The sequence below is a fragment of the Felis catus genome, chromosome D2 (assembly GCF_018350175.1).
Source record: "Felis catus isolate Fca126 chromosome D2, F.catus_Fca126_mat1.0, whole genome shotgun sequence".
In the NCBI taxonomy this organism is placed as follows: domain Eukaryota; kingdom Metazoa; phylum Chordata; class Mammalia; order Carnivora; family Felidae; genus Felis; species Felis catus.
Window position 1 is genome coordinate 59,244,338 of NC_058378.1, and position 12,959 is coordinate 59,257,296.

Here is a 12,959-nt window from a genome sequence, read left to right on the forward strand (position 1 = left end):
CTGGGCCCCCAACCCCCCTTTCTCTGTGGGAATCTCTACCTCTCTCTTCCTCCCGGCTCCCCCCTCATTTGGATTCATTTCTCTCCCAGCACAGAGTGTAATGATTAAAAGCGTCCTTGTGACCGCCCTGCCTCAAGCTCTTCTTTAGCGCCTGGTGAGACACTGACACCCCCTCCTCAGCTGTTTAGGGGAAAGAGGAGGGAGCCAGAATAGGTGGGGTCTGGCTGTTTTGTTTTTTTTTTCCTCCTCTATTTAATCTAGAATGGGAGGGAGAAAAAGAAATGTGATTTTTAAAACTTTTACCTTTCTTCTTGTCCCAGAAGCAATTACTACAGGTTCGAGTGCTAAATTTAATTTTCGAGGAAAGAAAAACTGCTCTGGTCTTCTTCCAAGGCCTTCAGAGCCCTCTCCACGCACACCCATCTCACCAGCCAGACCCAGCCTGATCTGAAAGGGCAGGGCCCTTTCCCTAAAGCTACTTAAACCAGATCACAATTGTCATCATGACAACAATAAGTCAGGAGAGCAAGTAATCACAGACCTGGCCTCAGTGGTTTTGTTTTTTTTTTTTTTTCCTAAGAAGCCACAACGTTTAAACTTGGTTTGCCCTGGACCGCGGGGGTCTGACAAGACAATAACAACAGAAAAAGCTTTTAAAACCAATTTAGCACACGTGAAAATGTAATTCTAATGAAGAATCAATAGACTGGTGGTTCATTTTTCCTGGGACTCCTTGGAGGACCTGAGAGAGACTTTCAATCAATGGGGCGGGCGATGAGCAAAAGGGCCCAGGAGACGGTGTGGGACAGGGGTGAGGGCTGCAAGACAAAGGGAAGCAGAGTCTGAGGGAGGAGGCTGGAAGGAGGCTGAGGTACAAAAGCTGGGCCCTTTGACTGGCATCACTTTGCAGGCTTCCGGAGTCCCCAAGGCTCCCAGAGTATCAGAGCCAAGAACTAAGAAAGCTCTTTCCTCCTCTTGGCCCTCTGGTCTGCGACAGGCTACTTAGCACAATGGCCTCTGCTGCCTTCCCCTGGGCTTAGGCCCCAGCCCTGGCACTGTCCCAACCCTGGGCCCTGTGTTCAGGTAACTGTGACGAGCTGGCTCCGGAGCAGGCAGGGACACCGATCCAAGTGTGTGTTCTCCCCAGTTCAAAACACCTGGTTCCCCAGTGGGTGCCTCCCTGTTATGTGTGCATCTGGAATGCTGGGCTCTGTATTCCTGTCTCTGATAATGCAGAAGCAAGAGAAACAAATGTGTGTGTGGTCGCGCCTACATTTTATAAATCACTTCCACCCAAGTTATCTCTTGAGAGCCCTGGGAGAAGTGCAAGGGTTATTAGCACTGTTTTAAAGAGGCAACAAAGGCACAAAGAACTATGCAGGGAAGGTGTGACTCAGCAGGCCGTGGCCCCGGTGTACGACTGGGTGCGGCTCTGAGTAGGTGACTGGGTAAGAGGCTGTGTGTGTGAATATCTCATGTGTGTGTGTAAAAGAGTGACCACATGAGTGTGATTTGTGTATGTGTGACACTAGGGTTTCACTTATGCATATTGCTCTCCCATCCTTGCTCTTGGTAATGTTGTTCTGTGTATAACAACAAAAACAAAAAGCAAAACAAAAAAAAAGTGGGTTTTTTTGCATCCAGTTTTTGTGCTCTCGGCTAATCACTGTTTTAATCTTTTAAAAAGAAGACAGAGAAGACACACCGGCAAAGTCTGATGTTTAAAATCACAAACGTTGGCCAGGATAACTTTCCTAAAAAGGGTAGACATTCTTGTTCCTGTAGGAAGATTTTGAAAAGTGGAGGAGCCATGATACAGGTTTGCCTCTGCCCCACCCCCCAGCTTCCTGTCCCTGGTTGCACAATCTGTCTGGAGAAACTTTTGTTGAAGTGGAAGGGACTCACTCGCAGAGAAGAATTCCAGTTCCTAACCTAAGCGGGCTAGTGGGCCCTATGGACCTGAGCCCTGCCCTTTGCCTTGGTGCCCTGCTGCCCCGGGGCCTGGAGGTGTGTGTACAGGAGATGAGGCCAGCCGGAGACCCCTGCCTGCACACAGGGGCTGACCCAGCACTTGCCCTGTCAGCGTCTCGGCGTTACTCAGCACATAGGAGCAAGGCTGAGTGAGAGTGGGAGGCCCAAGGTGGGCAAGTTTTTGGGCACATAAAACAGGGTAAATAAGAAAGGGGTACATGGGGGGAGAAAGAGGAACAGACTGCTTGAGAGGTGTGCAATCGTGTAAGAAGTATAAGAGAGTGCATACGTGAAAAGTGGTGGAGGAGGGGTCTGAATGAGAATTGGTGACAAGGTGTGAGGTGTAAACTCCAGATGTGGGAGGGTATGATGTGGACAAAGCTAAAGTGAGCCTTTGATCATGGCTGAAAGCATGGGTGCTTGGCGATGGTGTCAACCTGAGGGTCCAAGAGACTTGGGGTAAGAGGACCAGAATATTTTGGAATGGTGTGGCTCAAGTCTGTGGCTATTTGAGTGTGGCAGGAGCTTGGGAGGGCTCTGGTCATTCTCCCTTCCTCCCTTTCCTGAGACCCTGATCACCTCCTTAAGGGCATGGAAGCCAAGACGTTTTCCTTTTATTCTAAGTTAAAGGAAGGAGGAGGAGGAGGAAGAAGGGGAAAAGAGGAAGGAAGAGGAGGGGGAGGAGAGGGAAGAAGAGGAGGAGGGGGGAGGAAGAAGAGGAGAGGGAAGAAGAGGAGACTTAGGAGGAGGAAGAAGAGGAGGAAGAGGAGGGGGAGGAAAAGGACAAGGAGGAGGAGGAGGAGGGGAGGAGGAGGGAGGAGGAAGAGGAGGAAAATGAAGAGGAAGAGGAAGGAGGAGGAGGAACAGGAGAGCTTGTGAGGAATTTAGTGAGCAGTTCCATAATATACGGATGACAGGGACCTTAGGATGACATGGACCTTCAGGGAGCAACTATGTGTTCCGACAAAGTTGGGATGCCTTCGTAGGGATCTTGGAAACCGAGGCTGAGACAGGGGTTGGGGGTGGGCGGCAGGCTGTGGAGCCCAGTGGTCGGGGAGGCAGGATGGGGCGAGGCTGAGAGTTGAGGGGAGGGAGCCGCACGAAGTTGGGGAGTGCACGAGTGAGGACGCCCCCGTGTGCGAGGCCGCGCGGCTGCCGGGGAGAGTGTGACAGTGAAGAAGAGGGGGTGGGGTGAGAGGGTGTGCCGGCGGCTAGGCTGGTGGGGATTCGGTCTCCGGGCGCCCGCGGCGGCGCGGGCGGCGGCTTGCGGACGGCTGGCTCCGGGCCTGGGCGCGTGTGCGCGCGTGTGCGCGGGGCGGAGAGCCGGGGGCTCCTCCGCGCGGGGCTGTGCCTCGGCACGGCCGGCTGTGTGAACGCGGGCGCCGGCGGACTCACCGCCCAGGCGGCGGGCAGCCTGGGTTATCTGAGCCGCTCGGTCTTGGGTGGCTGCGCCCAGATCTCGGGGAGGCGGCGGCACGGGCGAGACGCGCTGTCGGGGCCGCGGCGCCGCGGAGGAGCGAGACCCGGGCCCGGACGGCAGCGGCGGCGCGCAGAGCATGGACCAGCGCACGGGCCGGGCAGGTAAGAGCGAGGAGGAGCGGCCCGTCTGCGCCACAGGCGAGGGGCGGGGGTGGGGGCGGCGGCGTGAGAAAGATGGGGCGGCCCAGCCCAGCCGAGGACGAACCCCACTCTTATTTTCTGTGCTTGCGGGGGGGGGGGGACCGTAATCGCTGGGGACTGGGGCTCTGCGACCTCTCCCCACCCGTGGGACCTCCTGGGTACCTCCCTCCGGGTGTCTTCTAAATCTGCTAAAAACTTTCCGTCCAGAAAACGTGAGTTTTACAACTTCTCTTGGTCTCTTTACAGAAGCGGGCTTTTCCATTCTGTTGTGCCCTTATGACTTTATCTTTCCACTTTCCAGTGTATAAATATTTTGCATAACTTCCTCCAAGTTGGGTGCACAAGGAAGGTCTTAGTTTCTAGTGGGAATGGAGCCTGGGTGTGTGTACATATGTGTTAGTGGATGGGGACATGCTGTGTGCACATGTCTCTGTGCACGTGTGTGAGGGTCCTGTGTCTGTGTCTTTGAGTATAAACCAAAGTGTAAGCTCTGGTGTAGACGTGCCTAACATTTGGAAAGAAGACTCTGCACCCCCCCCCCCAAATAAACAACTCAAGGGAGGCCTGGGGCAAGGAGAGGAATGGCAGCCCCCCCCACAGGTGGGGATTAAAATCTGACCCAAAGGGCTAAGGGAGTGGAGAGCTGTTCCTTTTTTTTTTCCTTCACCACCCCCCTCCCCCCCCCCCCCGCCAGGTCTGCCAGCTCAGTTCTGTCTGCCCACCAGGGGCCCTAGAATAGTGTGGGTGTGGAAGCCAGGGACCCAGATTTAGTCTTGGATTGGTGGGGAGGGAGAAGGTTGGATTAGTTTCCAAGAGTTTTCCAAATAATTCCACAGAGGTCAAGGACCAACCAACTCCAGCCCCTCTTCCCTCCCCTCACTCCTTATCTTTCCCAAATCTCTCCCCCCTTGAACCAGCCCCCACCAGCTCAGGTTCTAGCTTTTTCAGCTGATAATCCAGTTTCCTCCCTCAGCACTGGTCCTCATCTAAGCTTCTTGGCCCAGTCCCTGGACTGCCTCCATTCCCCCTTAGGAGCCTGGTACCCACTGGGGGACCTGGGACCCCAGGAGGGTCAACTGTGGTCTCCTGGGCTTTGAGGGCCCTGGGCCACCCCTCCGCACCAGAGGTTTAAGTAGGGAGATCAATAGCAAACAGTTGTAATGATCTAATTAATTATGGCAAAATTAAAAGCGAGTACAAAATCAATCTCTGATGGTGTTGAAGATGGAATTCAATTGAGAGCCCATCTGTGCACCCCCTCGACCGTATAAATATGCAGTCCAAGGACAGACCTAATGGCTGGGCCTTCCTGGAAACCTCTCTCCCCCTTTCTTCCTCCCCGGTACGGGGCTTCTCCCTCACCCGCTGCCTCTATTTTGCCTCCTACCACCTCCTGCCCCGACCCCTCCTTTCCCGGTCTTTGCTCAGGCTACCGACACTCCCACTTTTCCATTTTCCTGCTCCAAAGGAGGCTCTCCCTGCCTTGCAGGCCAGAGGTGCGTGGATCTGGTTCCTGGCCCCAGCAAGTCTTCCCGCAGGTGCAGACAGGCCCTCTCCACGGCGCCTCGGAAAAGAAAAGGCAGAGCAGTGGTGTGGGGGGGGGGCATCCTTGAGCGCGTGGCCAGGCCATCACCCCAAGTTTCTGGGCGCGTGGGACACTCCAGAACGGACCAGGGCGCTTACCCTGGGGCGCCTGCGCCTACCTGCGCCAGGCCTGGTAGCCGCTCTCCTGGCACGGGTGGCAGAGGGGCCGGGCAGACCAGCTGTGCACCGCACCCCCTTTCCCTTCCCTCCTTTTCCCCGCTTTGGCCGGTGCGGGGGTCGCACTGCCGCCGTCCAAGGCTTGGGGAAGGGTGGGGAGGAGCTGCGGAGCTGGGCAGGAGGTAGGGCTGTATTTGAGAGAAGGAAACCCCCTTTCCCCTTGAGGTGGCCCCACGGAGTCTCGGAGTCTTCCGCCCACGGAGCCGCTTTCTCTCTCTCTCTCTCTCTCTCTCTCTTTCTTTCTCTTTTCACCGCCCCCTCCCGTTCCTCTGCCTTAATTTCTTCCTTAGGCACGCCTGGCCGACACGGCTCCCCGGGGGCTCCGCGTCCCCCAGACGGCCCCGGCGCCCTCTTTGGCCTCATCCGGCTAGTTCAAAATGACAATGACACAGGCGCGCACGAGCGAGCGTGCCTGGTTGCCGCCCTGGCGCAACCGCCGCAGCCGGGTGTGCGAAGGATGCGGGTTTTATTTAGTCTCGCTGAGCCAGATCCCCAACAGCGAAAACCACCAGGAAAAGGCGAGGTATGGGAGAAGGAGAGATATTCAGTAACAAGGTTAATTGTGGTCTTTGGCCATCGTCGCCTATACCCCTAGAATCATAAAAATAAGACGTTTATTTGATGTCCACTGGCCTGTCCTAGCTGGTCCTCTGCCTCTCCCTCCTGGGGCTCTGAGCCCGCTCCCTGGCCCACACTGAGTTCCCAGGTTTCTTTCTGCCCTCCGGGACCCCTCCCGCTCCCTGGTCCTGCCGCAGGGGCCTCAGAGCCTGGGGGAGACACAGCCCGATGCCTCCCCGCCCTCTTTTGCCAGGCCTCCTCACCCCGTTATTAATTGCTGTGTTGACCTGCAGGATTGATTGGCGGCCCCGCAGGAAGAGGCTGAGAAGGCCTTGGCCTCCGAGCAGCCTCGGCTGAGGGCAGAGAGAGGAGGGGGAGGTGTTGGATATGGGTCCTGAGCTCCTATCTCGCCCCGCCTGGGACACAGCTGTTTGCCCAGACACCCTTCTCCAACCCCTCACACACACACACCTTCCACGCACCCTCACAACACACCCGCTCACACGACCCCCTCGCCAAGAGATGCTCAGCCCCCAAGGAGACCCATCAGAAATTCTCCTTAATTGATTTAGAAATGGAAAGAGGCTCCCTCCCTCCATTAGTCAGTTTCTTCAATATGTTCGTTAGCCGCGGGTCTAGACCTCACGGCCGGTCCAGACATGGCGGAGCGAACTACTGGGACCCGGGCTTTTTTCTGTTCAAGATTTACTTTGCATCTTTTTTTTTTTTTCTTCCCTAGGAACAGTTACAGAAAGTTAAATAATCCTGGATGCCGTGACCCTTAGTGTCTCAAACCAAAGCACTTTTTCCAGAAAGAGCCCTTGTCCTGGCTCCTGAGGGATTCTGTGCAGCCCTTTTGTTTCAAGTTCGGGGAGCGGACGGCTCTGGACCTCGGAGGGTGGAGGGCGCAGGCTTGCAGCCGCCTGGGGTGGGGGGGTCTAACCCTGCAGCAGCGGAGACCCTCCCTCCCCACCCCCACCCCACCCCACTCCACCCCACCCCTGCCTGCCTAAACCTCTGTGCGCGCGCGCACACACACACACACGCGCGCGCACGCGCGCGCGCGCACACACATACACACACACACACACACTCTTCCACGCCCCCCCCCCCCCAGCCACAGCAACACCCCTCGCCCCGAACCCAGGCCACAGGCCCGCGGGCCAGGCACCCAAGCGGGAGTGAGCCCCCGGACGTCCCGGCTCTGGGCTGGGGTGGGCGGAGGCGGCAGGAGTAGACAAACCTCAGCGCGTCCCCAGAGATAGCCCTGTGTCTGGGTTCTCTCCCGGTCTCAGCCAGCCCCTCTCTCCCCGGTTTTCCCCTCTCCCCTCCGCTCCGATCCTTTGTCTCCAGCCACTCCGCGGCGCCAAGCAGCTTGTCCCCCGCCTTGGCGGCCCTGCCCTTCGCTTCCCTGTTTCGTTGGCGGGTCTCCCCCTGCCTTACCCGCTCCCGGCTCTGGCGCGTTCTCCGCCTGCTCCTCACATCCACACCGCTTGCTGGGAGAGGAGGAAGGGAGGGCGGGCGCGCCGCGGATGGATCCGGCAGAGTAGATTTGGTGCTTGCTCGCAACTCCGGGAAAACTCAGCCCGCCGGGGTGCTCCCGCCCCTCTCCAACTATTCCTCAACGCTGCGGAGCCGTGCGCCCTCGCCTGCGTTTGGCCCCTTCCTTTCCTCGTGCATTGGCTGTGGCTCTTTCGCTCCCCCTGGCCTGCCCAGCATCTGCAGTTGCGCTCCCCCACCCTGCCCTGCACTGCGCTCCCTTTCGGCTGCCCCCGGCTACCGCCTGCCCCCTCTCTCCGCAGCCCTCTACGTCGCGGTGGCGGTGGCGGTGGCGGGTAGCGCCGGAGCGGTCCGCGGGGCCGCAGGCACTGTCTCCCTCCACCCCAGCCAGGTCAAGCTGCAGGCTCAGGGCCTGGCTCAGAAGAGGGTTAATCATTACTTCGCTACCGACACAGCCTTCACTCGCACTCTCTCACCCGGGCTTGGGGAGGAAGGGAAGAGATAGTTGGCCGGATGGGGACCTCGGCTTCGCCCAAACCAGCCTCTTCGGGCCTTCCAGAGAGGTGTCTTCTCTGTGCCCTCAGCACCCCTTTCATGTCCATTTCCTTCCCCTCCTCTCTCCCCGCCTTCCACGCCTCCCCTTCATCAGGCCTCTCCCCCACCGTCTCATCTCCGCTCTGGCTTTGGCAGGTTGACTGAAGGTCCAGAGAGGACCAACTTTCTTTGTTTGGAACCGGACTGGACGGGATTTCCTTTCCCAGGTCTCTGAGAACGGGCCAGCCTCCTCCCAACCATTTTGGCAGACTGGCCCGAAGGGGACTGCGCCTGAGGCCACAATTAACCTGGCTGTTGGGGGAGGGGGTAAGAATTTAATGCACCCTCTAGCATCTGCGCTGACGCAGGGGGGCGGCGAGGGTGCAGGAAGAAGTAGGGATGGAGTAGCAGGAAAGAGAGCAGAGTGATAAACATGGACAGGGTGTGGTATAGTCAATGGAAGGGAAAAAAAATCCTGAATGGAAGGAACCCAGGAAGCGAGGCAGCAAGGAATCCTCTTGTTACCTTTATAGGATAGAAGTTGGGTGGAAAGCACCACCCCTTGCCCTGCCTAAGCAGCCCAGCTCCCCACCCCCTTCCGTCTTTGTGGAGGGGTAAGTGTTCCGGGAAGCTGGGCACTTATTCCTTAATCTAGCACAGAAATGTGGGGTTTTCAAAGTGCTTTTCTATTGGCTAGCTCCAGGTAGTAGGCAAGACAGGTAATCGTCCCTATTTTAGAGGTGAGAAAACTGAGGAGGCTCAAGAGGCAAAGGGACTGTGAATGTGGTGGCTGCTGCTCCTTCTCATGGGCTGTGGGGTCAGCAGCCCCTTTAGCTGTGCAGAGGTCTGTGAGTGTCTGGGGACAGGCTCTGTGCAGGTCTGAGCCGCGAGCACCCCGGCCTCTGTGGGGCCTCTTGCCCCCCACCCTCCAGCTTGTTTTCTGTTACCCAGGGCCCCCTGCTCCTACCCTGCAGACCTACTGGCCCAGTTTCTCCTGTTTGACTATTTTTTTCAGCTCCCCGGTCGGGTGGGCCACCGGCGGCAGCCACCTGGCAGGCCCGTGCCGCTAAGAGGCCGCTTTGGTGGCCAAGTGGCTTGCATTGTCGTTTTCCCTCAAAGGGCCGGGCAGGTCGCTGGGACCTCTGGCGAGGAGCAGCCGGGTTAAAGGGGGAGGGGCCGGCGAGGATAAAGGCGCAGCACGTGCGCCCGGCCTCCACAGGACCAACAGACCGAGCGGGCGGGGCCGGCCGGGAGGCTGCCCCCCCGGGCTTCACGCGGGGAGCCCAAATATTGGGAACAAAAGCGGGAAAAGAAGAGTGAGAGCAGGAGGGAGGGAGGGAGCCAGGGAGGGAGCGAGGAAGCAGAAATTAGGGGGTCTTAGATGAAAAAAAAAAAAAAAAGAAAGTAGCTTTAGGGGGAATGTGCTGTGGAGTGTGAAATTGCAGCCCATGGTGCTCCATATTGTACCAGAAGCTCTTCCAAAAAAAAAAAAAAAAAAAAAAAAAGCCATCCTCCAACGTGACCAGAGGGCTAGGAAGGGGGAGGGGCGGGGAGCGAATGGGGAGGAGGAAGGGAGAGGGCCGAGCCGGAGCCGGGCCGGCCGAGCTGGAGAGGGGGCCGGGTGCGTGCGCCGGCGGCCCGGGATCTGGCCGTGGAGAGCCGGCGCCCCAGGGTGCGCCGGGACCCAGAGGGCGAGTGGGCCGCGGCCGTCCCGCACTTGGATTGTCAGCGAACTTTTTTCCTCTTTGCTTTTTTCTTTTTTGGTGGTGGTAGTGGTGGGACTTCCCAAACTGGGACTAATTCAGGAAAGGAGCTCCGCTGCGAAGCTACCTTCCTTTCTTCCCTCCTACGTTTCTGCTCTTCCCTTCGGACTAGTTTCCCCCCTTGGTTCTAAACAGCTTTTTCCCCCCTGAACTTTAATGCGTTTAATTTGGTCCGCGCTGTGGGGAGCATTTCCTAGGGAGATACATTTAATTTCGGAATTTCTAATCCCCTCCCTCAGAGGCCCGGCCCTGGCTCCCTTTGCTGCTCCCCAGGAGGTGAAAGGAGTCGTTGGAGGAAGAGGAGCCCAGGCCAAGGGGGAGGGGCGCGGCTGGGAAGCTCCTTCGAAGCCCCCAGGCCCCCACGGCCCAGCCGCCTTTCCAAACTGCCTGAGGTCGGGGGCCTGGGCTCTGGGTCAGGGCCCTGCCTGCAGAGGAGAGGCAGCCACGCCTCTGCCTACCCACACCCGGACAGAAAGCGCACAGCCAGGGACCGGGAAACCGGAAAAGGAGGCGAAGGGTGGAGAAGAGAGGGGGTGCAAGTGGGAGCAACAGACAGGGTGTATATGAGCACTTCACTCCGTGCACAATCTACTCAGAAACGCATTTCGTAGCTCGGAGTGCTAGTCGTGCTTAGCTTGGCTTGGGATGCCTGTGCGTGTGTACACTTGGGGTGTGGGGTGGGGGTGGGGGAAGAACTCAACGTATCCCACATGTATCCGAGTATCCCACACCTACCCCGTCCCCCCCCCCCCCCCCGGGCCTGCTCTGCCCCGGACAGTGGGAGAGTCAGGCCAGCTGCAGCTCAGCAGTCGGGAAGGAGGCAAGGGCTGGGGCACCCCGAGAGCCAGGCCGGGAAGGGAGCGGAGAAGAAGGAACGGAGATCCACAAGGAAGATTTATTGGGCAGATCAGATGCACAGAGGCGGCTAATGAAGCAAATCCCGAGATGGGTATCAGAGCAACTCCCCAAAAGTTTATTTGCCTTTAAATTTCCGCAGGGAGGCGGGCGCCTTGTTTGAAGTGTAAATGCCCCTAGGTTGGGGGGTGGAAAGGCCGCTTTGAAAACACCAGAGAGAAAAGGTTCATTTAGAGGCAGACGGGAAAAGCAACCAACCCTGACAGGTCGGAGCCCGGGTTGTGTTTGGGGTTGGGTTGTTTTCTTTTTTTCTCTTTCTTTTCCTCTTTCCTCTACTTTCTTCTTCCCTTTTTCCCTTTCTTGCTTTTTTCTCCTCTACTAGACTCTATAGAAGAAAGGGAAGAACAGGAAAGGGAGCATCAGAGGGAGAGGCGAGTGCCTGGAGAGAAATCTGTAGTCCAGCCCCGGAGCAATAGAAGAAGGCAGAGTCTTGGCTAAAAGGGTTTCTAACCATCAGGGATCATTGCTCTTTAACTTTCTAGACCCAGGAATGGGCTGGAGCTGAGGAAGAAGCTGCCAGGGGCTGGCTTGGTGGGAGGGTGAGTGTCGAGTTGGTGTAGTGCTGTGGAAAGGGTCCCAGGAATTGGGGGTGGGGTGGGGTGGGAGTGATTCTGGAGCCTCAGAGGCTACCTGGGAATTGGACTATCATGGAAGGGTCTTTACTCCTCGGGGGGCATTTGGGAAAGATAGATGTGTGACTATAGCTTCCTGCATGCTTTGTGCATTCCGTCCTTGTAAGTCTCCTTTCACAAAACGTAAAATCCCTCTTGCCCAATACGTGAAAATGCCTGTTGTCTGCATCCACACTTCTTCATAGTGTGTGTAACATAGGGATATGTCTAGCTGGTTCTAGAAAAATCTGTGTGTCTTTGTGCCTAGTGTGTGTGGGGGGGGGGGGAGGCGGGGTTCTGCCCACAGTTTTATTCCTGCAATAGTTCAGACTCCCCGGGACTTAACTTCCTGAACTAACGTAAGGAGACCTGGGGCAAAAGATTCCCTTAGTTGTCAACTCCCCTCAGCAAGGATCCTTCCTCTGTGCCTCTCCCTACACCCCAATTCTTGGTTAATTACCTTCCTGCAGGAAGCCCAAGGCTGTACCAGGTAATACCACCTGAGAGCCCCTTTCTTCCAGGCCTGGGAGCCCTTTCCTTTAGGCTGCCCGAACTCTGTTTTCCTTTTTTCGCTCCCCACACGAAGTTAGCGCGTGTACGTGGGGTTGTGAGGCCAAAGCAAACCCGGGAGCGCCATCTGCAGGTCTCGAGAGGAAGAGACTGACCTTCGGGGCTGGACTCTGCGCCTTCAACCTCCAGCGGAAGGGAACCAGCCCCGCCGACCAAGGGGAGAGGGTCTGGGAGGGAGAGGGTTGGTGGGGAGGATTCTTTTTTTCCTCCCAGGAGTTACTCCGCAGGTGGATTAAGCGGATCAGGCTCAGGAGGATCCAGGAAGGGGGGCAAATGTCAGAATTCCAAAGACTCAGCCTCTTAAGGAGTGGGAGGTTCCGAATCCTGTGGGACTGAGCCTGGCTGGATCCCGGCCCGAGGATTAGGGGCTCTGGAAAACCCGGGTGTAAGAGGCCCAGGAGGAGTCTCCTCCTGGCTGAGTGGGGCAGGTGCGGCACCCAGCCTAGCCGCCGCCTGGGCTCCAGCCAGCGGGACAGCGGCGCGAGTCTGCGGCTCTTTCGCCGGCGCCAGGGTCTGCAGTCGGGGGCCAGAGGCACCTCAAGACCGGGCAGCGGGAGCGGAGCGCGGGCTTCCCCGAGCCGCCCTTTCGCAGACCCAGGGAAGCGGGGGGAGGGAGCGAAGGAGGGAGAGAGAGTTAAAACATCAGCTGAAGTGCCAAGATGATTTATGAGACGAGGGAAAATATTTCATAAAGATCTCCCGGATATTCTGTACTTAACCAGTTAGGAGACAAAGGGCTTCTCCTGCCTGGTGCGTACGAGCGGACCGAGCGGGTGCGGACGAAGGCTGCGGAGGCCGGGCCAGAGGCTCTAGCAGGAGCGGGCCCGGGCCGGGCGCTAGCTCGGGAGCCGCCAAGCTGGCGGCGGGCGGCGCTCAGCCTCGTTCGCAGCCTCTTCTCCCCAGCCGGGGACAGCAAGCCTCGTCTCCCGCGTCCTCTGCCGCCAGCGACCAGTCGCTCTGCACTGTCTCCCTCCCCAAGCCCTTCTCCCAGGCCACCCGAGGGTCCAGAAGCCAAGTCCCGGGGCTGTCCCACCGTCCGCTGGGTCCCACTGAGGCAGGTGGGTCCTCGCCGGAGGTCTCCAGCTCCATCGGAAACCGAGCGTTCTGGGTTGCCCAGACCCCGATGGGCAAGGGGACGAGGGGAGCCCTCCGCGCA

At 57.9% G+C, this 12,959-nt stretch overlaps 1 protein-coding gene across 7 annotated transcripts in view; it reads left to right on the top strand.

Moving 5' to 3' along the window:
• The first annotated feature begins 3,211 nt into the window (after positions 1–3,211).
• The window catches only part of PAX2 (paired box 2), an 89,458-nt gene continuing 79,710 nt past the window's right edge, over positions 3,212–12,959 (top strand). For 2 of the 7 annotated variants that reach the window (XM_045040573.1, XM_045040574.1), the window contains exon 1: positions 3,212–3,552. In XM_045040573.1, the coding sequence (XP_044896508.1) occupies positions 3,528–3,552 (25 nt within the window). In that variant the 5' untranslated portion in view covers positions 3,212–3,527. The remainder of the gene's footprint in view (positions 3,553–12,959) is intronic. The other 5 variants (XM_045040575.1, XM_045040576.1, XM_045040577.1 and 2 more) reach the window with 5 other exon arrangements.